General features: G+C 33.9%; 2 protein-coding genes across 17 annotated transcripts; both read left to right on the forward strand.

Moving 5' to 3' along the window:
* The first annotated feature begins 362 nt into the window (after positions 1-362).
* Positions 363-14431, forward strand: Edem2 (ER degradation enhancer, mannosidase alpha-like 2). Of its 7 annotated transcripts, none has more exons than XM_077410881.1 (19): positions 363-763; positions 837-1078; positions 1217-1344; positions 1426-1471; positions 3451-3551; positions 3720-3759; positions 3849-3961; positions 4084-4237; positions 5941-6069; positions 6195-6366; positions 7712-7869; positions 7936-8040; positions 8171-8515; positions 8591-8752; positions 8824-8922; positions 9014-9322; positions 9407-9620; positions 10967-11079; positions 11191-14431. In XM_077410881.1, exons 2-19 carry the CDS (start codon positions 1076-1078, stop codon positions 12904-12906), a joined length of 4107 nt encoding a protein of 1368 aa, XP_077267007.1. In that variant the 5' UTR covers positions 363-763; positions 837-1075; the 3' UTR covers positions 12907-14431. The 7 variants fall into 7 exon arrangements, with proteins under 7 accessions (XP_077267007.1, XP_077267006.1, XP_077267008.1 ...); XM_077410880.1 differs by having other exon boundaries at positions 366-752; XM_077410882.1 differs by having other exon boundaries at positions 367-1344.
* A 9338-nt stretch (positions 14432-23769) lies between these two features.
* LOC143900009 (uncharacterized) lies at positions 23770-25355 on the forward strand. Of its 10 annotated transcripts, none has more exons than XR_013257668.1 (5): positions 23770-23923; positions 24007-24228; positions 24308-24404; positions 24466-24493; positions 25233-25355. XR_013257668.1 is itself a non-coding variant. In XM_077410888.1 (4 exons), exons 2-4 carry the CDS (start codon positions 24035-24037, stop codon positions 25335-25337), a joined length of 327 nt encoding a protein of 108 aa, XP_077267014.1. In that variant the 5' UTR covers positions 23770-23923; positions 24007-24034; the 3' UTR covers positions 25338-25355. The 10 variants fall into 10 exon arrangements, 3 of the variants coding, with proteins under 3 accessions (XP_077267014.1, XP_077267015.1, XP_077267016.1); XR_013257670.1 differs by having other exon boundaries at positions 25240-25355; XR_013257669.1 differs by lacking the exon at positions 25233-25355 and adding an exon at positions 25140-25154.

Here is a 25355-nt window from a genome sequence, read left to right on the forward strand (position 1 = left end):
ACTCACAAACCTTTTTAATCACACTTCATAACTCTTCATACAAAATACAAACGATTCCGTATAAAAACTTTTATTAATTTATCTATTTCGGCTAAATATGCATGGTGTAAAAATAATTAATTAATTACAATTAAACGAATGACTCACAAACCTTTTCAATTGCACTTTAAAAGTCTTCATACGAAATACAAACGATTTCATATGGTAGATTCTTTCCCGGATATTCATTTCCGGTCAAATACATATACGAATGGGTCGGCCTTCGCAGTCGGTAGTCTGATACGGGCTTTATGAAACGGACCGATTTTCATGTGGCCAAATGACGTGGTCACGTGAGCGCTCTGTTACATGTATGTATGCATACATATGTATGTCATACAACTACCACAGTATATACAGTATACAGTATACCAGTATACCACTACTACCAGGTAATACAGTCGGTCACTCGTTTCGAGAGATTAGTTAGAGGTTATTAAATGGCGATAATCGTGTCAAATGTGAAGAGATCACCGCCACTTGTCATGTGAGTTAATAGGGCGAAGCACGAGGAATCAATGTGTTATTGTGGAAATAGTTGAGATCATCCAGGAGAGAGCGAGCGAATTCGCGAGGAGAGAACATATTGGTGAAACTCGTGCATGTCGCATTACAAAACGAAAAACCATCTCGGCGAATCGACCGCAGCCACATCTGGCCTTGATGAAAATACACAATCAGCTGTCCCTATCGCCTGCTGTTTATATCTCCCGGTGACAACACAGTTCGTCCTACAAATTCTTGCTTCCGCTCGCTAATTACATTCTAATGAATTCTGATGTCTTACCGATTACTAGGAAAGAGACTCGACGAAAGATTATTGATCTTAAATCGCTCGCAACCGAATAATTTCATGAGAGTTACGTCTATTTGTGCCATTTGATCAGCCAAAGTGGCAGGTCCATGAATCCCCCACAAGCCTCCTTCAATGTGACGTGATATACCCTACGTGTCATCAATTTGAAGAGAAACGATAGCGTCCTATGTATAAAAAGATAGAAATAAGCGAGACGAGAAAGGATTCGAGGGAACTCACATGGTGCACTCTCTTTTCGTATTTTTTGTGATAAAATGGGGTCATCGAAATGAGATAGATTAGTTGGAAAGATTTTTGGTGGACCATGTGTGCTACTAAGAGCTTGAGATCTTGACAAAAAAGGAGAATTTATTTTTTTAGCAAACAATGGCTTGCGATGGTCTTATTTGGGGACTGTTGTTTGTGGGATGTAGCATACAGGCATTATGGGCTGTATCCAAAGACGATCCATCGGAATACATGAATAAGGAGGAGAGAGAAACTTTGAAGTTTGTATTATTTACTACCCTACACGATTAAATCTCTATTATGAATTGTACTTTTCGTAATCATACTATTATATTTTATAGAGAGGAAGCGAGGGATATGTTTTATCATGCATATAATGCATACATGGTAAGTAATATTTGTGATTTATATATATATATATATCTTTATTTTTGGTTTATGTAATTAACCCTATATTACTTGCATAGGTAAGTTTTTTTTACATAATTACTCACATGTGGTGTATTTTGCACTCCAATATTATCTCAATTTTTTTGTCTTTTTTTTATGATTTACAATTAAATAAAGATTGTGATAATATTCTATATATTTTCTAGATTAAGATAAATGCAAAGATTTTTCTTTAAGTAAAACAATTTATGTAGCATTTTTGATCGATAAAAAAGTTTTACTCTGTGAATTTCTAAGACTGGAGTGTATTTTTCATCTCACACAAGTAACGTACAGTTAATTATACTGGTTAATAATAGTAATATCTTATATATATGTAAATATAAGTTATAAATAGCTAAAGTGTGTATATGTTACGGGCAATTTGATAAATTGGGCATTATGCATAATGGCCGGGCATTATGCATAATTCCCAATTTGTTCGGCCAATATGATTAATAGAGAAGAATTAATCAAATTGCCCGGTCATTATGCATATTTCCCAATGCTAAATGGTCATTTTGATAAATCATCTCATTTGAGTTGATTTTCCCGGCAATCTTAAGCTATCTAACCTATACATTATTTTTCGTATATAGTGAACGGTTACTACGTTTACGCGAGCAGATATTTTGTATTTAACTATTTAAAGCGCGTCATCTAACCTATGTAGGTTAGTGACGCGCTTTAAACAGTTAAATATTTTTAAAGCGCGTCAACTAATCTATGTAACTGTTTAAAGCGCGTCACTAACCTACATCTCGCTTCGCGGGGCAGAGCGACACTTTTTTCTGTCAGATTCGGTTGTTTTGTGCAAAAACGCGTCGATTAAGCCTAAGTTCAACGAAATCGGTGAGAAGGCCACTATTCGGCACATTTACCAAATAATTTATTAATTTGTCTGTTATAAATTATGTTTAAACACAAAATATAAAATATTTTAGTGCATGAACTCATTGTAAGTAAGAAAGTTGAAATTATAGACAGACTGCCATTTTTTTTAAAAAGATATTTTAATATGTTAATCACATTTCCCACTTGTCTGTGGGCATTATGCATAATGACCGGTCAGTTTGATTAATTTGAACATTTTTGCTTTTATTATTCAAATGTCCCGAAAGAAGCGGGCATTATGCATAATGCCCGGCCATTATGCATAATGACCGGATTAATCAAATTGCCCGTAACATATATAAGGGAAAACCATTCTTTAAAAAATTGTTACTTCCTGCTTTTCATATTGAGCCAAAATAGACATTCTAATATAGATAGATATAAGTAAGCTTTTCATAACACTTGAAAATGATTGTTATATGTCTATTATTAACCTGTTGTTGCGACAAATATTATCACATGCCTCTAATTAGTTCATGAGGGAAGTGATTGGGATATTATTTTTCGTAACATTTTCTATATATTCTGTATCATTTTCTACATAGTTGCTATATAGCCTAAACTTTGCTAATATGCTAACGAATTGCGTTAGCGTAATTAAATTGATATCAATTTAATTATGTGATTGTGCTGTTCTAACTTTAGTTGAGATTGCATTTCAAGTCGGAAAGTAATAGCCCGTGATTTGCGAAGAATATCAAGAGACACGGTAGTGTCTCGCGCAAAGTATACACGAAGCGAGACCGCACCGTGACTCTTACGCGACGCGACGAGTTGCGAGTAACCCAAGATTTTAAGATCTTGGGTAACCATATAAATTTCACGCGAACAATATTACTAGACAATTAAGATCCAGTCCAGCAGAAGTGGAATTCTGTAACTCTTAACGACAGTTTTGTTATTGTTTTATTTGCGTTGCGCAGGTATTACATATGATAAGAAAGCTGCGCAACGACAATATAACGATAACAAAACTGTCGTTAAGAGTTACAGAACAGCCTGTCGTATTTCACTTACTTGTAATTGTTATAATTTTTTTCAAGGATAATGCATATCCTGCTGATGAACTGATGCCATTAAGCTGCAAAGGACGATATAGAGGCTCTGAACCGAATAGGGGTGATATAGATTCTACATTGGGAAAGTAAGAAACTAAATTATTTATAAAAGTATCTATATGAAATATGAATTGATTATATTTCTGTAATAACTTTATGCTTCTGTTAAATTCTTGATAATTATTACTTCTTATTAATATTAATATTGCTACTGATAACATAACTTATTCTAATTTGCGTACTATTATTTGCAGTTTTTCACTTACTTTGGTAGATACACTGGATACATTAGTGGTAAGTTGTAACAACAAATATTGTTTGATATATCAATGACACGTAGTACTAATTCTACTTATATATTAATTTTATTTTATATATATTAGGTACTGGGGGATTTGGAAGAATTCGAAAATGCAGTCAAACTTGTTGCTAGAGATGTAAGCTTTGATACAGATGTTATTGTTTCCTTATTTGAAACAAATATTAGAATGCTTGGGTAAGTGAGACTATTGCAATCAAAATCAAAGCTTTTATATATCAAGTGTTTACTTAAAAATAAACATTATTTATTATAAGATTTTTATGTTAAATGGTATCTGTTTTGCTGTTTTTTTACAGAGGTCTTCTTAGTGGTCATATATTGGCCGAATATTTACAACAGAGAGCCGATATAATGCCATGGTATAGAGGAGAACTTTTGGACTTGGCTAAAGATTTAGGATTTAGATTTTTACCAGCATTTAACACAACTACTGGAATACCTTATGGCAGAGTAAGTTTGATACATAATGATATGCAACGTATTTTATTGGAGTGTTATACTGGATTAATGTATCAACATACATTTATCAAGCGGTACGGTACTGTGATGCCAAAGCTAAAAAATATGACTATATTCACTACGATTATATTAACATAGTCATTACAACATGGTACTACTAAGCTTATCTGGAGTTTTTACATCAAAATCAAACTTTTAATTAAGATATCTTAGAAACTATAGGCATAATAAAACATGTATCGTCTTTTTTTTACATAATTTTTATCGCGCGCGTAATTTGCAACCTGTCTGATTAAGATCAATACAGTCAATCTTGAGACCTCGAAATCTCAACAGCAAAAATGTCACTTTTTTCGCAAAGCGAGTTCAGATTTCAGTCACACGTACACACGCAAAACTAGTTTTTCTCTCAAGTCCCATTCGCAGCTCTCACATATGGACATACGTGCACATTTGAATATATGTGATATATATATGAACTTAAGTAGGCATATATTTTCTTGTACATTTTCAGCGGTCTCACAACTGCATTGAAGCACATATTTGAATGAATGTGCGATGTATGTACATAATAAGCATGTACACATTATTCTTTTAATACGTTCACGGATGACGATTAATAGCGCCATAATGTTAATGAGTTTTTAAGAAGAAAAGATTGAGATTTTTGTTTATAAAATAAGATCTGATTAATTAAAATGATTTAATAATGTTTATATATTTGCACACAACATATTATAACCATTCCCTTTCTCTTTCTTCTTCCTTTTTTCTGGGAGGGAGGAAAGGAGAAAAAAGGAGAGAGAAGATAATTAATAAATAATCTTGCAGATAGAATGATACAAATTTTTTTTATTGTTATGTAAATGGTTTTAAATCAAAGAACTTTTGTGTAATAGTATATTACACTACAAGGGCCGAAAGTTGAATTTTCGGCCCTGCGCGTCATGATGCCGCGAGGCGAAGCCGAGGGCATCATGACGAGCAGGACCGAGATTTCAACTTTTGGCCCGCGTAGTGTATACGATTTTTCTTCATAGCCGGTCGAAAGTACGTTATTAATTTTACTTTTTTTAACTTTAAATGTTAATAAGCATGTTTTTGATGCCTGCCCCCGACATTTGCGGCACGAGCGAAGCGAGTGCTGCTGGTCGGGGGGGGGGGGCAGGCATCAAATACATTCCAAGAGTCAAGTTAAAATACACAACCAAATTATTTTCTTCACAGTTTGACAGTGAAGTTTTGTGTTCTATCTGCCACTTTTTATACGTGTCGTAAACAAGATTGTATCGATCAACATACTTCTTTGGCAACGTATCTGTATTTATTATCAATCGCGCTTCTGCATCGAAATTTCGTATAACTTCTTCCTCGTCTACGGATTCATCAGATGACATATTGACAGAACAATATTGATGACTATTTTTAAGGTTAAAGGGCGTTAAGGTTTAAAGTTATAGAGAGCGTGCGTGTACTTTTCACAGGGAGTAAATGTTAAACTTTCGTCCCTGCTATTAGGGACGAAAGTACGTACTTTCGACCGAGGTATGAAGAAAAAGATTTTTTTATCTTATCATTTTATAATCAGTTACAAAAATATATAAGATAGATATGTTAAGATCTTAAGTTCGATTTCAGCCAAGCATACTGTATATTTGGTAAACAATATCTAATATTTTCTATGTGTCTCGTAGATAAATTTAAAACATGGTATGAAAGGAGTTCCTATGGAAATATCAAGGGAAACATGCACTGCTTGTGCAGGTAGTATGATATTAGAAATGGCTGCTTTATCCCGATTAACAGGTGAACCGATTTTTGAGGTAAAATATCCTATGCATATGACACGATGCGTATAATTCATAGTCGATATCAATACTAAAAAAATGTAGTAAATATAGTAAATATAATAAAAGATAGTAGTAAATGATAAGTATTGTTTCTCTAGGAAAAAGCACAAAAAGCTATGGACGTTTTATGGCGAATGAGACATCGTGGTACAGACTTAATGGGATCTGTGTTGAATGTCAATTCTGGAGATTGGATACGAAGAGACTCTGGGGTCGGCGCTGGCATAGACTCTTATTATGAATATTGTCTTAAGGCATATATTTTACTTGGTAATTATTTATATTTTATTTATTTATTTATATAAGGGCGCATACACATATACTATTGTTAAATTATTAAATAAACTAGCAAATTAAATTACCAAATATATAAAAAAAAATTAAATAGAAATCAATTGAAGAAAAATGGAGCATTGAGCCGTAGCAAGGTATTGGGGTTCATATATTCTATACTTAAGTAAAGAAGTAACGAATTATAATGTACATACTGTATGTACATATACATATATTCCAACTTAATAGACTGCGCACCGCATTAAATAGAAAAGTTATTATTTTTTATTGGGAAAATGTGATGTGTATAGTAAATGTTATTTGCACAGCATGTGTGAGAGATGAAAACGTCAACGTTATTGATGATTTTTACCAAATAGAACTATATTATTAACCAGTTATTCCGACAAATTTAATTACATGTCTCAGTGGTCAAATTGATAAAGATGTCATGGATTGTAGGTCCAGATCCTGGTTGGGGTGATATTTTTTGCAATAAATTCTTTACAGTGATTTTAATAAGGGTATTTATTAGCTTCAAAAAGTTAAATTGATTACCGATTTAAGTATATAGGTTTACTGTTCTAAAAAGCTGTATTTTAAAGACTGACAAAAAAATCAGTGCGCAGTTTGTTGAGTTTGGGGAAAAATTCACACAATATTATCATTAGGCTACCAAGATTCCAGACTATAAATATAATTTTTTAAAATTGATTTTATATGACTTATTGTATTTTTAATTAAATATGTATAAAATTCCTATATACAGGGTGTTTTCGGGTTAAATTGCCAAACTTGAGTTATGAATTTAGAATCTCAAAACAAAAAAAATTTCTTCTGGAGGTATGCTCGTAACATACCTCCAGAGGAAAATTTTTTTGTTTAAGTTTTTGTTCAGATCCTGAATTTATATTTTAAGTTTGGCCGTTTAACCCGAGAACACCCTGTATATTTATATACATATGTACGTATATGTATATATGTGTATACAGAGTGTCCTCTAAAACCACTGTATTTCCTCTTGTAAAATCTAATCGCAATCCTGTTTAAAAACTATTATAGCCTCGACATTTTTGCACTAGGATTTTCATCTTGAAATATTCTAAGAAATCTGCCACTAAGAGGAAATATGGTGGTTTTAGGTCACCCTGTATATGTGTGTATATATCGTACATGTATGTATAGAGCATCTATATAGGCTGTGTTCCTTTTGACGCTTTCAACGCTGAAAGCGTCGCTCCATCTCTATTTGATATTCAATGTTCAACGGAGATAGAATAATGCTTACAGCGCTGAAAGCATCAAAAGGAACGCAGCCTATAATACTTTGTATTACATGCAGGTGATGAGAAGTACTTAGGCCGTTTTAACAAGCATTACCAAGCTGTAATGAAGTATGTTAGTCAAGGACCTATGTTGTTGGACGTACATATGCATAGACCGAATACCAACTCAAAAAATTTTATGGATGCTTTATTGGCCTTTTGGCCAGGTCTACAGGTATATCGTTAATTTTACTTTTAATTAAAAAAAAAAAAATTACTTATTTAATTTTACTTTTTGTAGGTTCTCAAAGGTGACATCAAACCTGCCGTGGAAACGCATGAAATGCTGTACCAAGTCATGCAGAGACATAACTTTATACCGGAAGCATTCACTACCGATTTTCAGGTGTATATTGCACATTACAACTATTACAATTATAATTACAATTATAATCAAAATACGTAAAAAAGGTTGTTACATTTTATATTGTTTTGTGTATATGTAATTTAAATGATATCTGAATATCCAAAAATAGGTGCATTGGGGACATCATCCACTCAGACCAGAATTTTTAGAATCAACCTATTTCTTGTATCGAGCCACAGGTGACCATTATTATTTGGGAGTCGGACGTAAGGTACTCAAAAGTCTGCAAACTTATGCGAGAGTGCCATGTGGTTATGCAGCCGTATCAGATGTTAGAACTAACAAACATGATGACACAATGGATAGCTTTGTATTGTCCGAGACATTAAAATACTTATTTTTATTATTTGCGGAACCAGGCGAATTAATTTTAGACTTGGACGAATTTATTTTTACTACCGAAGGTCACTTATTGCCGCTCACTCTTGCTTCTATAAGGACAAATGTCTCATCTGTAAGTATCAGTGTAGTTGATGTAATTGATTCGATAATGATAAACATTGTATATTTTATGTTTTTTATCAAACAGGATTTTGAACGCGATATTGTGCATGTGGATGAATTTGACCGTACTTGCCCAAATAGTTTGCACTTATTTCCGGCATCGGTGAGGCAACCTCTGAGAAATATGGTCGAGGATGTTTGCCCGAGACGATCAATCAAACGAAGATTAAGCGCATTGCAATTTCAGGTATGCATTATATTACATTGTATTCATATATTTTTCGATAAAATCTAAGGATCTGAGGATTTTTTCTACAGGCGAATAATTTGGAGCATCTGAAAATGTTGAGTGACATGGGAATAACGACTCTGACGCTAGCAGATGGACGGATTCAACTTTTGCACACATTTTCTAATGTAATTTATTTGTTACGTTAAATAGTGTAAATCGTACAATGTTTTATTGCTATCTTTTACATGTGATGAATTATAACGCGTTTGTTTAAAGGCAAAGACACCGCAGGATTCAGAGGAAGGACTATTGTTCATGCAAGAAATGGTTGAGCTCACCAAAATGCAAATACAACCGGAAACTAAGCCGCATACAGTAACATTTATAAAGCCTAACACAAATCCACCGGAGAAAGTTACATTGCTAGCCGGACCAGCGCAGTTCGGACCTGAGTTACAGAATAAGATTACTGGAAAAGTGATATTTACATATCCACCTGCAGCTTGCACAAATCTGCTGAACGCGGACAGATTGGCGGGCAAAATAGTGATTATGGATCGTGGAAATTGCATGTTTATAGAGAAGGTACGTGTCGCTGCAAAACATTCTTCCAAATCGTCCTTTCATATTCTAACTAATCTAACTTTATATTTTTATATTTGGCTCTAGGCACGGAGAATTCAACAAGCTGGTGCTCTCGCTGGAATAGTATTGGATAATGTCGCGGGTTCCAGTGCGGCAACTTCGCCCATGTTTGCAATGTCGGGCGATGGAAAAGAAGTGGATGATGTCACGATACCCGTCGTCTTCCTCTTCTTCACTGAGGCGGCTGAGCTTATGAAGGCTATTAACGTGGCAAATGGCGACCTTACCGTCACACTTGGTAATTACTGAAATTTAAATATCTCATACGACATATATAAATAGACCAAACATTCCGTTTACGATGTGAAGTCGGAAGTTGGCAATTTACAGAGAGAGAGAGAGGGAGGGAGAGGGGGGGAGGGAGAGAGGGAGGGAGGGGGAGAGAGAGGGGGGAGGGAGGGAGGGAGGGAGGGAGGGAGGGAGGGAGGGAGAGAGAGAGAGAGAGAGAGAGAGAGAGAGAGAGAGAGAGAGAGAGAGAGAGAGAGAGAGAGAGAGATTGATTGATTGATTGATTGATTGATTAAATTTATTATGCCCGAACATTTGCTAAAAATGTCTCGACGCTCATTTTCAGCGGCAAGAAGGTCGCATGACCACACGTGACGTCGGCGTCAATTGAAATTCATGAAAAGGAAAACAGCGTCAAAATTTCGGCGTCTTCGCGCTGCTTTGGCTTTGACGCTAAAGCTGAGAAAATCCAGCTTTCATTGCTTGACGCTAGCGTCAGCGCGAAATCACGTGATTTCGCGATACGCTGAAACGAGCGTCCCATGAATTCGCACCTTTTTATTCTTCATATTTTAGTGCAGTGTTTTTAAATTTAAAATTATTCTGATAGTGTTAAAATATACCGAAGATATCCACTTTATTGTGATTTAATATGTGCAAGAAAATACTTATTTCAATTCGGCAGCTGTCAAACGGCTTGTTTTCGTTCTTGATTAGGCAACATTCACTTCGACAAATGTGGATTACTCATATAAAAGGGGAATTTTCGGTGTATTTTACAAATCTATATTATCATTTACAGATGGTATTTTATTAAAAAGCATTTTTATTTTAGTGTAAATCACAAGAATTTTCATGATATATTTTCTCGCTTCTGACGTCATCAATCCAAGATGGCTGCAGTGAGTGAACAGGAGCCTTAAGACTGAGAACAATCATATATTTTAACTTTATACAGTAATGTGTATTTTTATTATTTTTTAAATGTAAAATATATGCATTTTGAATAATAGGATATAATAAACATTAACATTTTTTTTTCAATCTAAATTTTTCTTGTGAAAATTTAATGATGCTTTGTCTATCTTTTCATAATTTTTTAATTTCCATTTAAACAGTTCTATTTAATAATGAGATGTGTTTTGAGAATTTCTTGAAGTAAAATCTATTCAATGTTATTTAAAAATTAAACATTTTTATAGTTGCTTTGGGACTTATTCGAACAATTTTTATTTTTAAATTATCTCTTGCAATAAAATAGTTATTGGTATCTCTATATTTTTGTAAAAAAAAAAGAAAAATAAGTTGAGGGTATTTAATTATATTCTTTCCTCATACACATACATGTGATTACAGGGATATATTCTTCAAAGGAGGAAATTCAGCTTAAAGCACCTACTGATCTATCACTATTCGAACGTTTGAAAGGATCATTAAAATCATTTCTCAATCGACACATGACTCCACAGGTTTGTTTGGTGTTTTCTTTGTTTAAAGTTTTTAACAACGATTATATTTTACATTTTATAAAACTTGAAACTTAAAACTTAAAAAAACATGAAATTTCTGTATATTTATAGGCGACAGCTATCGCATCCAATTTGGATATGATGATTCCCGTAATTGAATCACAAGAAAACCAGGAGGACGCTATTGACTTTCATTATTTTCATGCAGATATTGTCAAGGATTCGCTTGGTGGTGAAGTCAGAATTACTGCCGCATCCGAAGCTACAATTATTGTTCTAGAACCTGCCTCTAAACCGATAGAAATCTTGTGGCATCAGTTGAAAGAAGTATTTGTCAATCAAATATTTCTCAACACCAAAGTGAATAAAGGTATAAGAATCAGAAGTTTTATCTTGGAAAGCTATTATAATTGGGTTAACAAGGCGCGTGGTGTTACCCAAACGTGGCTTACCCAAACGTCATTATCATACAAAGTCCGATGGTTCTTAAGCGAGCTACTTGTGGTCGCGCCAAACTCGTCTATTAAAAAAATGGGACAGTTACTGGAACTAAACAAGCAGAAGCTATTAAAACAATATTTACTTACTAACATGGACACTATGGTGCTGAATTTAAAGACCGTAGCTACGAAATTGAAGAGTATGAAATCTGTAAGGCCGGAAATGGAACAATTGCTAAAAATTTCGGAATCTGGCATCATGCAAGTGGAAAATTATTCGTTCTTACGTCACTTATTAATTGACTTATTTGATGAGGAAGATGAGATTGTCAATCAACATGTCGCCCTTTTGGATCGTATTCACGCAGAGGTCCATACTACATATCAAGAAATATTAATTGATGGAGTGCAGAGGCATCTGGAGAAATCGGGAGTAGAAGATAGCTCGTATTACGACATACTGATCGCCGATTTGCAAAAGAATTTAAAAAATATAGATAAAGGAGAAAATCTACTCGGAAAAGCCAAAGAAAATAATTTAGCAGTTGCGGAATTTATTAGCGACAGTAGTGGGGACAAATTAGAACTGGAAAGTAAAAACATTAAAGTCTTGAAAAAAACTAAGGAATCGAGTGCTGAGAAGCTGGAAGATTTCGAATATTTCATATTAACAGAAATAGAAAAAGCTGTCAAATATTCTGATCAAAATATCTTGCAAAAATATGAAGATATAAGCGACGAATCGAAAAACATCGCGGCAGAAAGTAAGAAGGATAAGAATGTCGTCAAATCAGACGAAATGACTCTGCATTCTTCTCAAAATCAGAGCGAAGGCGAAAGCAGAAAAAATAACATTCAAGGTACCTTTCAGGAAGAGATAGACTTTCTGCGAATAACAAAAGTAGTGGACGCAAAACTCAAAGAAGCCACTAAAGAAAGCAAACGAAAAGAAGAGTCATCTGCGGACTCTGCATTGAGTGATACCGGAAAGATTCATGTTTCTGGCATGTCTGTGGCAACGGATACCTCCGATATAAGGAGAGCTTCTCCCAATAAAAAACATACTTTATTACAAGAATTACAAAAAGACATTAGCGATGTACAGCATAGTTACGAGGCTGATTTAAGAACAAAATCATCTAATAGAAAAGATTCAGTTGAAAGTAAAGTTATATCCACTGGTTTATTGAAAGACTTTAAAAAGCCTGTGTGGACTGTTAACGACGAAAAAGTACTTGAAAAAAAATTAGAAATTACAGATATGCTACATAGTACCACGGTATCCAATAAAGTAAAATACGATGAGAAAAAGTCTACGAGTAAAGATAAAGTTAAGGAAGCTAAACCAAAATCGTGTAGAGCTAAACATATCGATGATGAATTATAACAATAGCTTTAAAATTTAGACTAAATTGTAATTATTATGCAAAAACAGAATTCCCAACGGCCGCAAGGCTATGGCATTACAACTGATATTTTTGCATTGTGATCTAGATGTGCGTATAGTCAATTTTAATTGACACTTATGTACAAGGTGGGACATTTAGAGTGTTACAAGCTATTATCTCTGAAAGTGGGGCACTTTAAGTGCCCTACCCTGTATCTATACAATACAAGAGGTATTCTAGAAAGATTATACCGACCTATCCGATAAGAAAAGAAAAACTGTCAAATATTATACTGCTACTATATTGTAACTATAAGGAATCTGTGGATTCTAAATTGGTGCTTACAAGAAAATCTATTGCAATTTGTTACTCGAAGAAAGATATTTGTGGAATATATAGGTATCATGGACATTACCTGTATGACACGTGTGTTAAACTGGTTGTGAGGATGTATTCCAAGTAAGGCGCTAATTCGTGTACATTTTGTGTATTATAGTATAATATTCTATATGCTGAAATACAATAGCAGCAAAGTTCTTTCTTCCATGAAAGCAGTCCTGATGAATCTATTCTGCAGTTTGTATTATACAATTGCAAATGTTATTCTATAACTGTATCATACAATTGTAAATCTAAAGAATAATAGTACTGATAATTCCGTGGTGTGAGAGTATACCGTATTATGAATAGGAAGAACGAAGACGCGTTATTATCCTTCTTTTGACATTATTTTTACTCCAAAGATGTGCCATGATTAATGATAATGTATTCATCGTATGATACAGTTTAATATTTTATGTAACACGTGCATGGAAAGTGGCCCATTGCGCACGCTACGCGTGCGTGATAGACCACTTTCCACGCACTTGCGTCATAAAATAGGGTGTGCAAGTCGTGCGTAAAGATGAAAATTCCCGGGTGCGGAGTTGACGCACGAGCCGAAACAGCACTTGTTGCACAAATAACTATTTCACGACACCTCCACGGAAAGTTCGACATTCCATGTCTGTAGAGAGGGGCGAAAGTGGCCAATTTCACGCCAGGACGGCATAGCGGGCGGAAAGTAACCACTTTCCTCCCTAGGGAGGTAAGCCCTGGCGTGAAATGGCCACTCTCGCCCCTCTCTAGGCATGGAAGTCGAACTTTTCGTAAAAGTGTTGTGAAAAATATCGTGTGCACCTCGGGAGTCGAAAGCTTTTTCAGATTCGTGTGATTTGCCGCCCTCGCCTTCGGCTCGGACGGCAAACTTCGCACTCGGCAGAAAAACGCTACTTTCGCCCCTTGGTGCACAATATACTATAGTGTAAAAAAATATATGTTCCAAATAATTTCTTCAGTTTTTTGTAAAAACCGTAAAAACTGTAATAATGATTTTTGTTAATATAAATACGAGTATAATATTAAAAATGAATTTATATACATACAAAATGATATTTTGTCTGGAGTTATGCAATATTAAACCTTGTACCAATTGCACTGTTGCATACTGTTGTAAATTATTCATTAAACTGATGTAAGGATCTATACAGAATTTTGTTATAATTTTAGAGTGCATTGTTCCTAATTTTTTGATAAAATACATTGAAGTCTATGTTTATATATAATTTGGTAAAACATTTTTACTTTAGTTACAACTTATAAGTTAAATACGTATGCCTTAAATTCATATGTACAGAGAATGTCAATACATATAATATATAAAAAATATTTGTGTGTGCGTGCGTGCGTGCGTGCGTGCGTGCGTGCGTGCGTGCGTGCGTGCGTGCGTGTGTGTGTGTACAACGTAATGTTATATGTATATAATATAAATTTTATTATGATATAAATACATAATGGGAATAAGTTCGATCTTTTGATAACTTCCCGCTTCATATACTTTTTTTTTACTTGTAAATTTGTATAACAATAATACATGAATATATTTTACGAATAGCGTTAATATTTTAACAACGAGTAATAACGAAATCGTCTGTAACCGTTACTACGTTTACGCGAGCGTTACTTCTGTAGTAACTTACGATATATTACTCGTTTACGCGGAGTAAATTATCGTAGGTTACTACAAAATCCCGTTTACGCGAAGGAAAATCCCGTTTACGCGAAGGAATTATCGTAAGTTACTACAGAAGTAACGCTCGCGTAAACGTAGTACGTGATAATGTCATGTATAATTTAATGATAATGTAATGTGCACGATGCACATAAGCTACGGTCCACTTGATGCTACAAATGCTTCGAAGCATTCCTCTTCTCCTTTCTTTCAATGAAGAAAGAAGGAGAAGAAAAACGCTTCAAAGCATTTGTGGCGTCAAGTGGACTGCAGCCATAGATATATAGGTAATAGCTTTACTGCAGATTTTAATATTACACCAGTAGTTTCAATTAAATATATGTGTTAAATAATTACATGTGCTATATATCAATTTATAAATATATATTTTGTATGTACATGTAAGTATTTGATAAGTCTTCACTATTTGATGTTAAATAACAATTTGCTGATGGATGCCAAATACTTAATATTATCGAGATATGATGTATATTGATTCGATATCTCTATGTTGTGTTTGATAGTGCATATAAAAATATCATCTAAACTTTATCACTTTACACAAAGTGGTTTTTTGAAAGATACATGTTGAAATAAAAAAAGATTAAAAGAAAATATGTGAGATTGTTAATGTTAGGATATGATTATCAAATTTTATCATGTGTGATAGGAACAAATATAACTTTTATATGGAGTTAAATAATTTCTTCCTAAAATCTTATTTTATCACTGATATTAATTGATAAATAATACGTACATACAAAAAATATGTTATATACAGGGTGTTCGATTTAATCTGTCCATATGCCGATATCTTGGAAACCATTAGAATTAGACAAAAAATCAAAGAAGGTCCTTTGAATGGGATTATTTTGAGATGATTTTCAGCGCGATGTATTCTTTTGTACTGGATTTCGAGGGGAGAAGGAACAAAATTTTTGAAATAGAAACCCCTTACAAAAATAACACCAATTGATAGAGCTCGAAAAGACGAATTCAACAATCTATATTTTCATATGGAGGGGTAATAACCACAGTGGTGTAAGTCAAATTTTTGAAAATATTTTCTCGTGTGGATAGATGCAATTTACATATTGTACAAATTGCATCTATGCACACGAAAAAATATTTTTAAAAATTTGACTTGCAGCACTGTGTGGTTTTTACCCCCCCCCCCCATATATATGCTTATCGTGAAAATTATGACCGCAGTGAATTTTTGAAAATAGGCTACAAATTAAGAGTATCGATTATCAAAAATTCACTGTGGTCGTAATTTTCACGATAAACATATAAAAATATAGATTGTTAGATTCGTCTTTTCGAGCCCTATCGATTGGTGTTATTTTTGTGGCAAATTTTTATTTGGAAAATTTGACTCTCCTTTTTCCCCTCGAAATCCAGGACGGAAGGGTACTGCGTTCTATCGCGCTGAAAATCATCTCAAAGTAATCCCATTAAAGGATCTTTTTTTATTTTTCGTCTAATTTTGATAGTTTCCGAGATATCAAAAATAAAAAGCATTTTTTAAACTCCAGTAGCACACACATTAAACCAAAGAGAAGAATTCTTCTCTCTGCATTAAACCATCATATCTTATGCTGGGTACGTCTACAATGCGAGTCGCAAAGTCGTGAGTCGCATTGTAGACCCAGCATTATAATTTTAATTTTCGGACTTTGTGTCAGTGGAATTAAACTTATTTTGATCAGCACTTAATTACAATATATTTCAATTTTAGCCAATTTGACCGGAACCACTTTTAATTACATTTACAATGTGCGGGGTTCTTTTAGTAATTTGTATTATATTATATACAATTGTTGCACGTAAAATACTGCATGCATATAATTTATTTTTGAAGTATGCTTTTATTAATTTGACTATTTTATTTATTATATATCCTAGATAATAAAGTGTAAGTATAAATAAAATATTTATTTTTATTATTTTTAGTTTATGTTCTATTATGTTTAGTTTTAAAATATAAATATTTTACTTTTAATATCTTTTATTTTATGATATTTATATACTATACTAGTATATTATTCATAGTTGGAGCTTATATTTAAGATCGTCTCAAGTTTTCTGACGCTGTACTATTCGTTTCATTAACTATGCTACGAAGCTACGAAGTATCTGAAGACCTACTTAACTATTTATGAATATTGTCCTTTGAAATTCCGCGCTTTATCGGAAACGTCACCCGGGTATACACGGGTATACTCCCTTCTCCTTCTAACTCGCTGAGATAGAAAGAGAAGGGAGTATACTCGTGTGCACTCGGGTGACGTTTCCAAACGCAGCCCACAGGATATGGCGCAATGTCACGTGATCGATAACCTACAAATGCTACAAATCCCACACAGTTCCACACGTCAAAAGCAGAAAAGCACTCAAAAGTGCCGACTTTACTGTTGTAAGTTGTAACCCTGGTAACCATCTCCGATAGAAAACGATAAAAAAATTTCTTATCGTTTTTAATACGGTTAGTGAATCAAGAGACACGGTAGTGTCTCGCGCCAAGTACACGCGGAGCGAGACCGACCGTGACTCTTTTACGCGACGCGACGGGTTGCGAGTACCCGAGATGTTGAGATCTCGATAACGAGTGAACGGATCAAGTTCTAAGTAGGCTTGATCGATAGCTTGGGGTCCAATTAGGGGGGGGGGGTTTCTCTCATAATATTCCGCTACGTGCCTTACGAGCGGAGATATTGCGACGCAAAGTCCAAATGTGAAAATTTATTTTTAAGATACTCCTGACGCTCTCATTCAATATTATTATGATTATCAGAGAAACGTCCCTTTCACTTTTTCGACGCTGGCGGCGCAGGTATCGCCAGTTTCGATATCGCGCGCGTATTTCGAAATTAGGTCGATAGACTTATCGGTCAGGAGGAAGATTTCTATTTAGGTAAATTAGGTATATATATAATAAATATTGAGTCAACGGAAAAGAAGGTTCTCTATGCTTGGCAGAAAGTGCCGCTAGGGAATTTTTAAGTCGATTCTTATGAATCAAGCTTGAATTTGATGTCTATGTATCCCAGGTTGCCGATGACGAGGTCCAGATAGTGCGCTTTATAGTTTTCGGTGTCCAGGTGTAATAATACGTTGAATTCGATGTCTACGTGTCCCAGGTTGCCGATGACGAGGTCCACATAGTGCGCTCCGTAGTTTTCGGTGTCTACGTGTATTAATACCTTGAATTCGATGTCCACGTATCCCAGGTTGCCGATGACGGGATCCAGATAGTGCGCTTCATAGTTTCCGGTGTCCAGGTGTAATCGTACGTTGAATTTGATGTCTAGGTGTCCCAGGTTGCCGATGACAAGGTCCACATAGTGCGCTTCGTAGTTTTCGGTGTCCAGGTGTAATAATATGTTGAATTCAATGTTTAGGTGTCCCAGGTTGCCGATGACAAGGTCCACATATTGCGCTCCGTAGTTTTCGGTGTCTACGTGTAATAATACCTTGAAATTGATTTCTAGGTGTCCCAGGTTGCTGATGACGAGGTCCACATAGTGCGCTTCATAGTTTTTGGTGTCTAGGTGTATTAATAACTTTAAATCTGAATATGTGCGTTCAGCCGATACTCCGCTAGCCTAGCAATCGTGAGCAGTTGCTCGTTTTTGCTCGTTTCCTCTCTTTTTAATCTAGTAAGTCAAAAAAGAGGAAACAAGCGAAAACGAGCGACTGCTCACGATTGCTAAGCTAGCAAAGTTTCGGCTGAACGCACCTAATGTAGGACACGTAGATATCGAATTCGAGGTATTAATACATGTAGACACCGCGAAAACTACGAAGCGCACTATGTGGACCTCGTCATCGGCAACTTGGAACACGTGGCCATCGAATTCAAGGTATTAATACACCTGGACACCAAAAACTATAGAGCGCGCTATGTGGACCTCGTCATCGGCAACCTGGGACACCTAAACATTGAATTCAAACTTGATTCATAAAAATCGACTTAAAATTTCCCTAGCGGCAGAATTAAAATTATGTCACGACATAATAAAAATCGCTGAATTAATATTATGTCTGGACATAATAAAAATTGGACAAAAATTATGTTTAGTCATAATAAAAATTGGATGAATTAAAATTATGTCTGACGTAAAAATAATTATCAAAAATATCGATACCTGAAGATATCGGTACATATACAGTTGCGAACAACATTCAGTAAGACACGCAAATAAAAATAAATAAAGAATTTTACAGTTAACGACTTATTAACATTAATCATGCTTTATTGCGATTATGTTTTATGTTGAAATTGAAAAATATATACAAGGTGTACAACTAAAAGGGTTACAGATTATTATTTTTAAAAAACTGAGCAAAATATTAAATTGTTGTTTTCTTTAGAAATAATAGTTCGTAACACTTTTAGCTTCATACCTTGTATTATATACGGTTTATGAGATTATAAGATATATTGTTTATAAGATTAAGATGCGTAACACTACAAAAAGGCGTGATATCCGTACAAAATTACCTTTTTAAAAAAAAGGTAAAATGAGCGCCAAGTACACGCATAATAGTGTATATGTATTATGTTGTTATCCTGTTATGTTGTTACCTCGAAAAAAAACAAAGTGGTAGTATTATACCTCCAAATAGCTTTATCCTGTACATACTGTTTATACAATGCGTAATATACTACAAAAAGGCGTGATATCCGCACAAAATTACCTTTTTTAAAAAAAGATAAAAAAAGGCGCCAAGTACACGTATAGTAGTGTATATGTTGTTACCTAAAAAAAAAGAAAGTGGTAGTATTATACCTCGAAAAAACCTAAGTAACAAGTGGTAGATCTTTATATCTCGAAAAATCTCGAAAAAATCTAAGCAGTAGTATCTTTATTTCCGAAAAATTATAACCCAAGTGATACACGTCACAAAATTATGTTACCTTATCAAAAAGAAGAGTCGCGCTTCAAGTGATCTATTACAATTACAAAAAAGAAATGATATCTCTTTAAGTTAGAGCGCTAATTACAGAGAGAACATGTATATTTCCTCAAAAAATAATTGTTGCACTACATTGAAAAATCTTTACATTGTGTCAATTAGAAAAGAATGTATAATAACAATTTTATAAGATTAAAAAATTTTATTTAAATTTAACAAGGGAATACAAGATATTTAAATACAAAGTTATTTACATGTGTATTTTTTAATGGCCACAAAGAATTACAGAAGTAACAGTAGAAAATAAAAATATTTTATTAAAATACATAAATTTTTCTTGTAAAAAAACTTGGCGCTGCTAGACCTCGAAATTTTAAATAAATAAATAAACTTATTCTATACTTAATTATAAGCCGCATTATCCGCCGTCCGCGTAGTCACGCACACCCATATCACTTACTCCCACATCCACGCTGATAATCATTTAATATTACTCCCATTGTATTCTTCTCTGAATTATTTTTATTTATTGTTGTCTTTATTTATTTAAAAGGTCTAGCAGCGCCAAGTTTTTTTACAAGAAAAATTTATGTATTTTAATAAAATATTTTTATTTTCTACTTTTACTTCTGTAATTCTTTGTGGCCATTAAAAAATACACATGTAAATAACTTTGTATTTAAATATCTTGTATACCCTTGTTAAATTTAAATAAAATTTTTTAATCTTATAAAATTGTTATTATACATTCTTTTCTAATTGACACAATGTAAAGATTTTTCAATGTAGTGCAACAATTATTTTTTGGGGCAATATACATGTTTTCTCTGTAATTGGCGCTCTAACTTAAAGAGATATCATTTCTTTTTTGTAATTGTAATAGATCACTTGAAGCGCGACTCTTCTTTTTGATAAGGTAACATAATTTTGTGACGTGTATCACTTGGGTTATAATTTTTCGGAAATAAAGATACTACTGCTTAGATTTTTTCGAGATTTTTCGAGATATAAAGATCTACCACTTGTTACTTAGGTTTTTTCGAGGTATAATACTACCACTTTCTTTTTTTTTTAGGTAACAACATATACACTACTATACGTGTACTTGGCGCCTTTTTGTTTACCTTTTTTTAAAAATCGTTTATTTACGGTACTCTATCAGAAACTCACGTTACAAAATACTTGGGATCCTATCGTAAATGTCTTATCAGCTATACATCAGTTTTTATCGTTTTTAATATGGTTAGTGAATCGTTTATTTACGGTATTCTATCAGAAACTCACGTTACAAAATACTTGGAATCTTATCGTAAATGTCTTCTTAGCTGCACATCAGTTTCTATCGTTTTTAATATGGTTAGTGAATCGTTTATTTACGGTACTCTATCAGAAACTCACGTTACAAAATACTTGGAATCCTATTGTAAATATCTTATCAGCTATATATCAGTTTCTATCGTTTTTAATATAATTAGTGAATCATTTATTTACGGTATTTTATCAGAAACTCACGTTGCACAATACTTAAGAATCTATCGGAAATTTCTTATTACTTTTATATCGGTCTCAATCAGTTTTTAACATAATTGAAGTTTCGTTTATTCACGATACTCTATAAGAAATTCTCGATACAATACACATGGGCTTGCATCCTAAATTTCTTATTAGTGGTGCATCGGTTTCTATAATTTTTAATGGTATTAAAGTAGCTATAATTGTCTTTTTAATATGGTTAATAGTGAACCGTTTATTTACGATGCCCTGTCAGAAAAAAATTGGAAAAATTTGAAATTTCTCAGCTATATATCAAATCAGTCAGAACATCTTTAGATGTTTGCTACTTTGCATGCCACCGGATTATAACCGTGTAAAAGAAAAATAAACCGTATAAGAGATCTTTCTATGATAAAGAAAGAACTGCATTTTTTTTTAAAATAATTAAGCTTCCACCTTTGCGACAACAGCACCAGGAAGCCAAGGGCCAAAATTTTCACGGTTATTAGAGAAATAAAAACAACATTTACATTAGAAACGTCTTATTTAAAATTGCACTAAAATACAAATAAAATATTTTATTATTTTAATCTTAATAACAAATCACACACACACATAAAAATACTTCGACGAACTTTGTTTTCGAAGATGATAAGTTGTATGTCGGAAAATCCTGATAAGAAACGATAGATATGTGTCGGTTCGGTTAAGTCGTATAAATATCGACGAGATGTCTATCGTTTTAACCTTATAAAAACATATGCAAAGTAGAAGATTTTCAAACGATTCAATTTATATCATTAATATACGATAGAAAACGAACCGATTTGCTGCCGTACAGAAGATGATAAGTTGTATGTCGGAAAATCTTGATAAGAAACGATAGATGTAACGTGTCGGTTCGGTTAAGTCGTATAAATATCGACGAGATGTCTATCGTTTTAACTTTATAAAAACATATGCAAAGTGGAAGGTTTTCAAACGATTCAATTTATATCATTAATATACGATAGAAAACGAACCGATTTGCTGCCGTACAGAAAATGATAAGTTGTATGTCGGAAAATCCTGATAAGAAACGATAGATGTATCGGTTCGGTTAAATCGTATAAATATCGACGAGATGTCTATCGTTTTAACTTTATACAAACATATACAAAGTAGAAGGTTTTCAAACGATTCAATTTATATCATTAATATACGATAGAAAACGAACCGATTTGCTGCCATAAAGAAGATGATAAGTTGTATGTCAGAAAATCCTGATAAGAAACGATAGATGTATCGGTTCGGTTAAGTCATATAAATATCGATAAGATGTCTATCATTTTATTCTTATATATCCGTATTAATGCATACGGGGTAAAATTATTACCATAAATATATTATATCGTGTATATACGATTGATTCAGATGGGCAATAATTGTACATATAGAAAACGATTCATAACTATAAAATTTGTATAGTTATTTTCTTATTCGGACCTAAAACGATAGAAACCGATTCGATTCGATTAATGTTTTATCTGTCTTCTAAATATGCAACGATAGAACCGATAAGATACGATTAAAAACGATACAGATATAGCCGTTTTTAATCGTTTTCTATCGGATGTGGTTACCAGGGAACTCATAGGCTGGTACGGTAATTATTCAGTTTAGGGGCCTCACCTCAAATCTCGATGTAATTATGCTCAATCGACGCGTTTTTGTACGGAACGAAAGAATCTGGCAGAAAAAAAAGTGTCGCACTGCCCCGCGACGCGAGATATTAAGCGTTAAAGTTGACAGGAATCAGGTTTATGATTCCTGTCATACCGACGCCATGCAGCACCTCGATATACTTAGCAGACAAATTTGATATTTCTTATTATTGGTTATTTTAATAGTTTGGGAATTGTTTGGGCAAGTTTAGGAATATAGTTTCATAGTTTAGGAAATAATAGTTTATTTATAATTAATAAAAATTAATTGAATGTATAGTTAGCAGACATAATTTTAAAAACAATTTTTTTCTTTTCAAATCAACGTGAAATCATTTGGGAAACACGTCTGTAATGTTTTAAACATTTGGGAAATAATGATTTTATCTGAAAATCAAGTTACATGTCACATGTGCGATAGCTGGACAGTTTTACCATGGTTTGTAAGTCATCCAATCACAGCTGAGAATGTGGAAAGTGCTGCTAAAGCATAAAAGAAACGTTCACTTTCCTAAAATGGATTCATTATTAGCGCTAATTGTTGCATTTTTTTGGTATGTATAGGTAAAGTTAATTATATTATTTTAGAACTCCACAAAAGAAATATGTAATGCGAAATGTATCATTACGCATAACATATTTGTAATTTGAAATGTATAATTTTTGTATCATTTTTTGTTTAGGTTATTATGCTACATGTAATGCTGAAAGCAGCATATATGCTCAGCAAAGTCCAACCCCACGTCCGTGCAAAATAACGTGAGCCACGTGCTGAGCGGGCAACATCTTAGGTGGCTAACGGGGCAATGGCAAATCCTCCTGGAGTAAAAATGAAAAATATCTAAGGTAATAAAACTTTTATGACACTTAATAAGTATTATACTATTTAACTCCGAAGTCTAATCAACAACAAATCTCAATTTTTTTAGGGCGAAATTGGATATCGGCTTACTAGCTATGATTTTAAGTTCTGTCGAGACTGGAAATGACACAGAGGCAATCCGCCCATTTATGGAGAATATCCATCAAACTCTGTCCGAATTTGTTAGTATTTGTCCCTTTGAAGCAGCTCGGGATGTTCTTACACATTACGAAGTGCTGCAGTGCTCCAGGTCGTTGGTTGTCTTATATTCCGAAGAAGTTCTCGATAGGTAGCTAACGTGTTTTCACATTTAATTAAATTACAAGATTTGCGCGAGTTTTGATAGCTTATTTTTTGCTTTCTCGCAGAATCTTGCAACAATTGAAGTCACCAGTCGCTAATCAACACGCTCGTGCTTTAGTAGTTCTCTTAGACATCTCATAAATAAACACTTTTCCGCCAGAAGTACGGAAATATATAGTTTTATTAACAAGTTCGACAATTGATATGCATACTGTTTTATTAGGATGATGGATCTCTGCAGAGAATCGCAGGTAATTATGCAGTATAGGGGAAGCACCTCCGATGACCTTGACCTTGACATATGTTGTCAAGGTCACCCTCCTGAGTGACCTTCAGAAGGTTTTAGCCGTCGCTCGTTTTTTATTAAAAAGTTATAAACAAAAAAAGTTTCGAAAATATAGCAGTTATTTTAAGTACTGAGAGGCATAAACGACTAATATTACGTTTTTCTTTAAAGCAGAGAATAATTTATTTCGCGAGAAAGTCGCTGCTTTACCAAAACACAACATTTAAAGCAGTGAATTGTTGATAAATTGAAATTTTTTTGTTAAAGCAGAGAATACATTATTTTGCGAAAAAATCGCTGCTTTACCAAAACACAACATTTAAAGCAGTAAATCGTACCTATGTAGGTTAGTGACGCGCTTTAAAAGTATTTAAGTGTTTAAAGCGCGTCAACTAACCTATATATGCACCTATATATGCTATACTTTCTAAACTTTTTTTGTTAATAACTTTTTAACGAATAGCGAGCGACGGCTAAAACTTTCTGAAGGTCACTCGTGGTCATGACCTTGACAACATATATCAAGGTCATTGAAATCGGTGAGGTCGCCAAACTTTTTTTTGTTAATAACTTTTTAATAAAAAACGAGCGACGGCTAAAACCTTCTGAAGGTCACTCAGGAGGATGACCTTGACAACATATGTCAAGGTCAAGGTCATCGGAGGTGCTTCCCCTATACTGCATAATTACCGAATCGCACTTAGCCTGCAGGAATCTTTCGGGGAGAATGGTGCGCTTCAAACGGTCGGGGCTATAGTGGCACTCGCGGCACGGCCAACATTTCCTCTTTTGCCGTCACAGAGGGCTAGATTTGTTCGCTATGGTTA

Source organism: Temnothorax americanus, unplaced genomic scaffold, assembly GCF_048541705.1.
Source record: "Temnothorax americanus isolate GAGA-0224 unplaced genomic scaffold, ASM4854170v1 Scaffold299, whole genome shotgun sequence".
In the NCBI taxonomy this organism is placed as follows: Eukaryota; Metazoa; Arthropoda; class Insecta; order Hymenoptera; family Formicidae; genus Temnothorax; species Temnothorax americanus.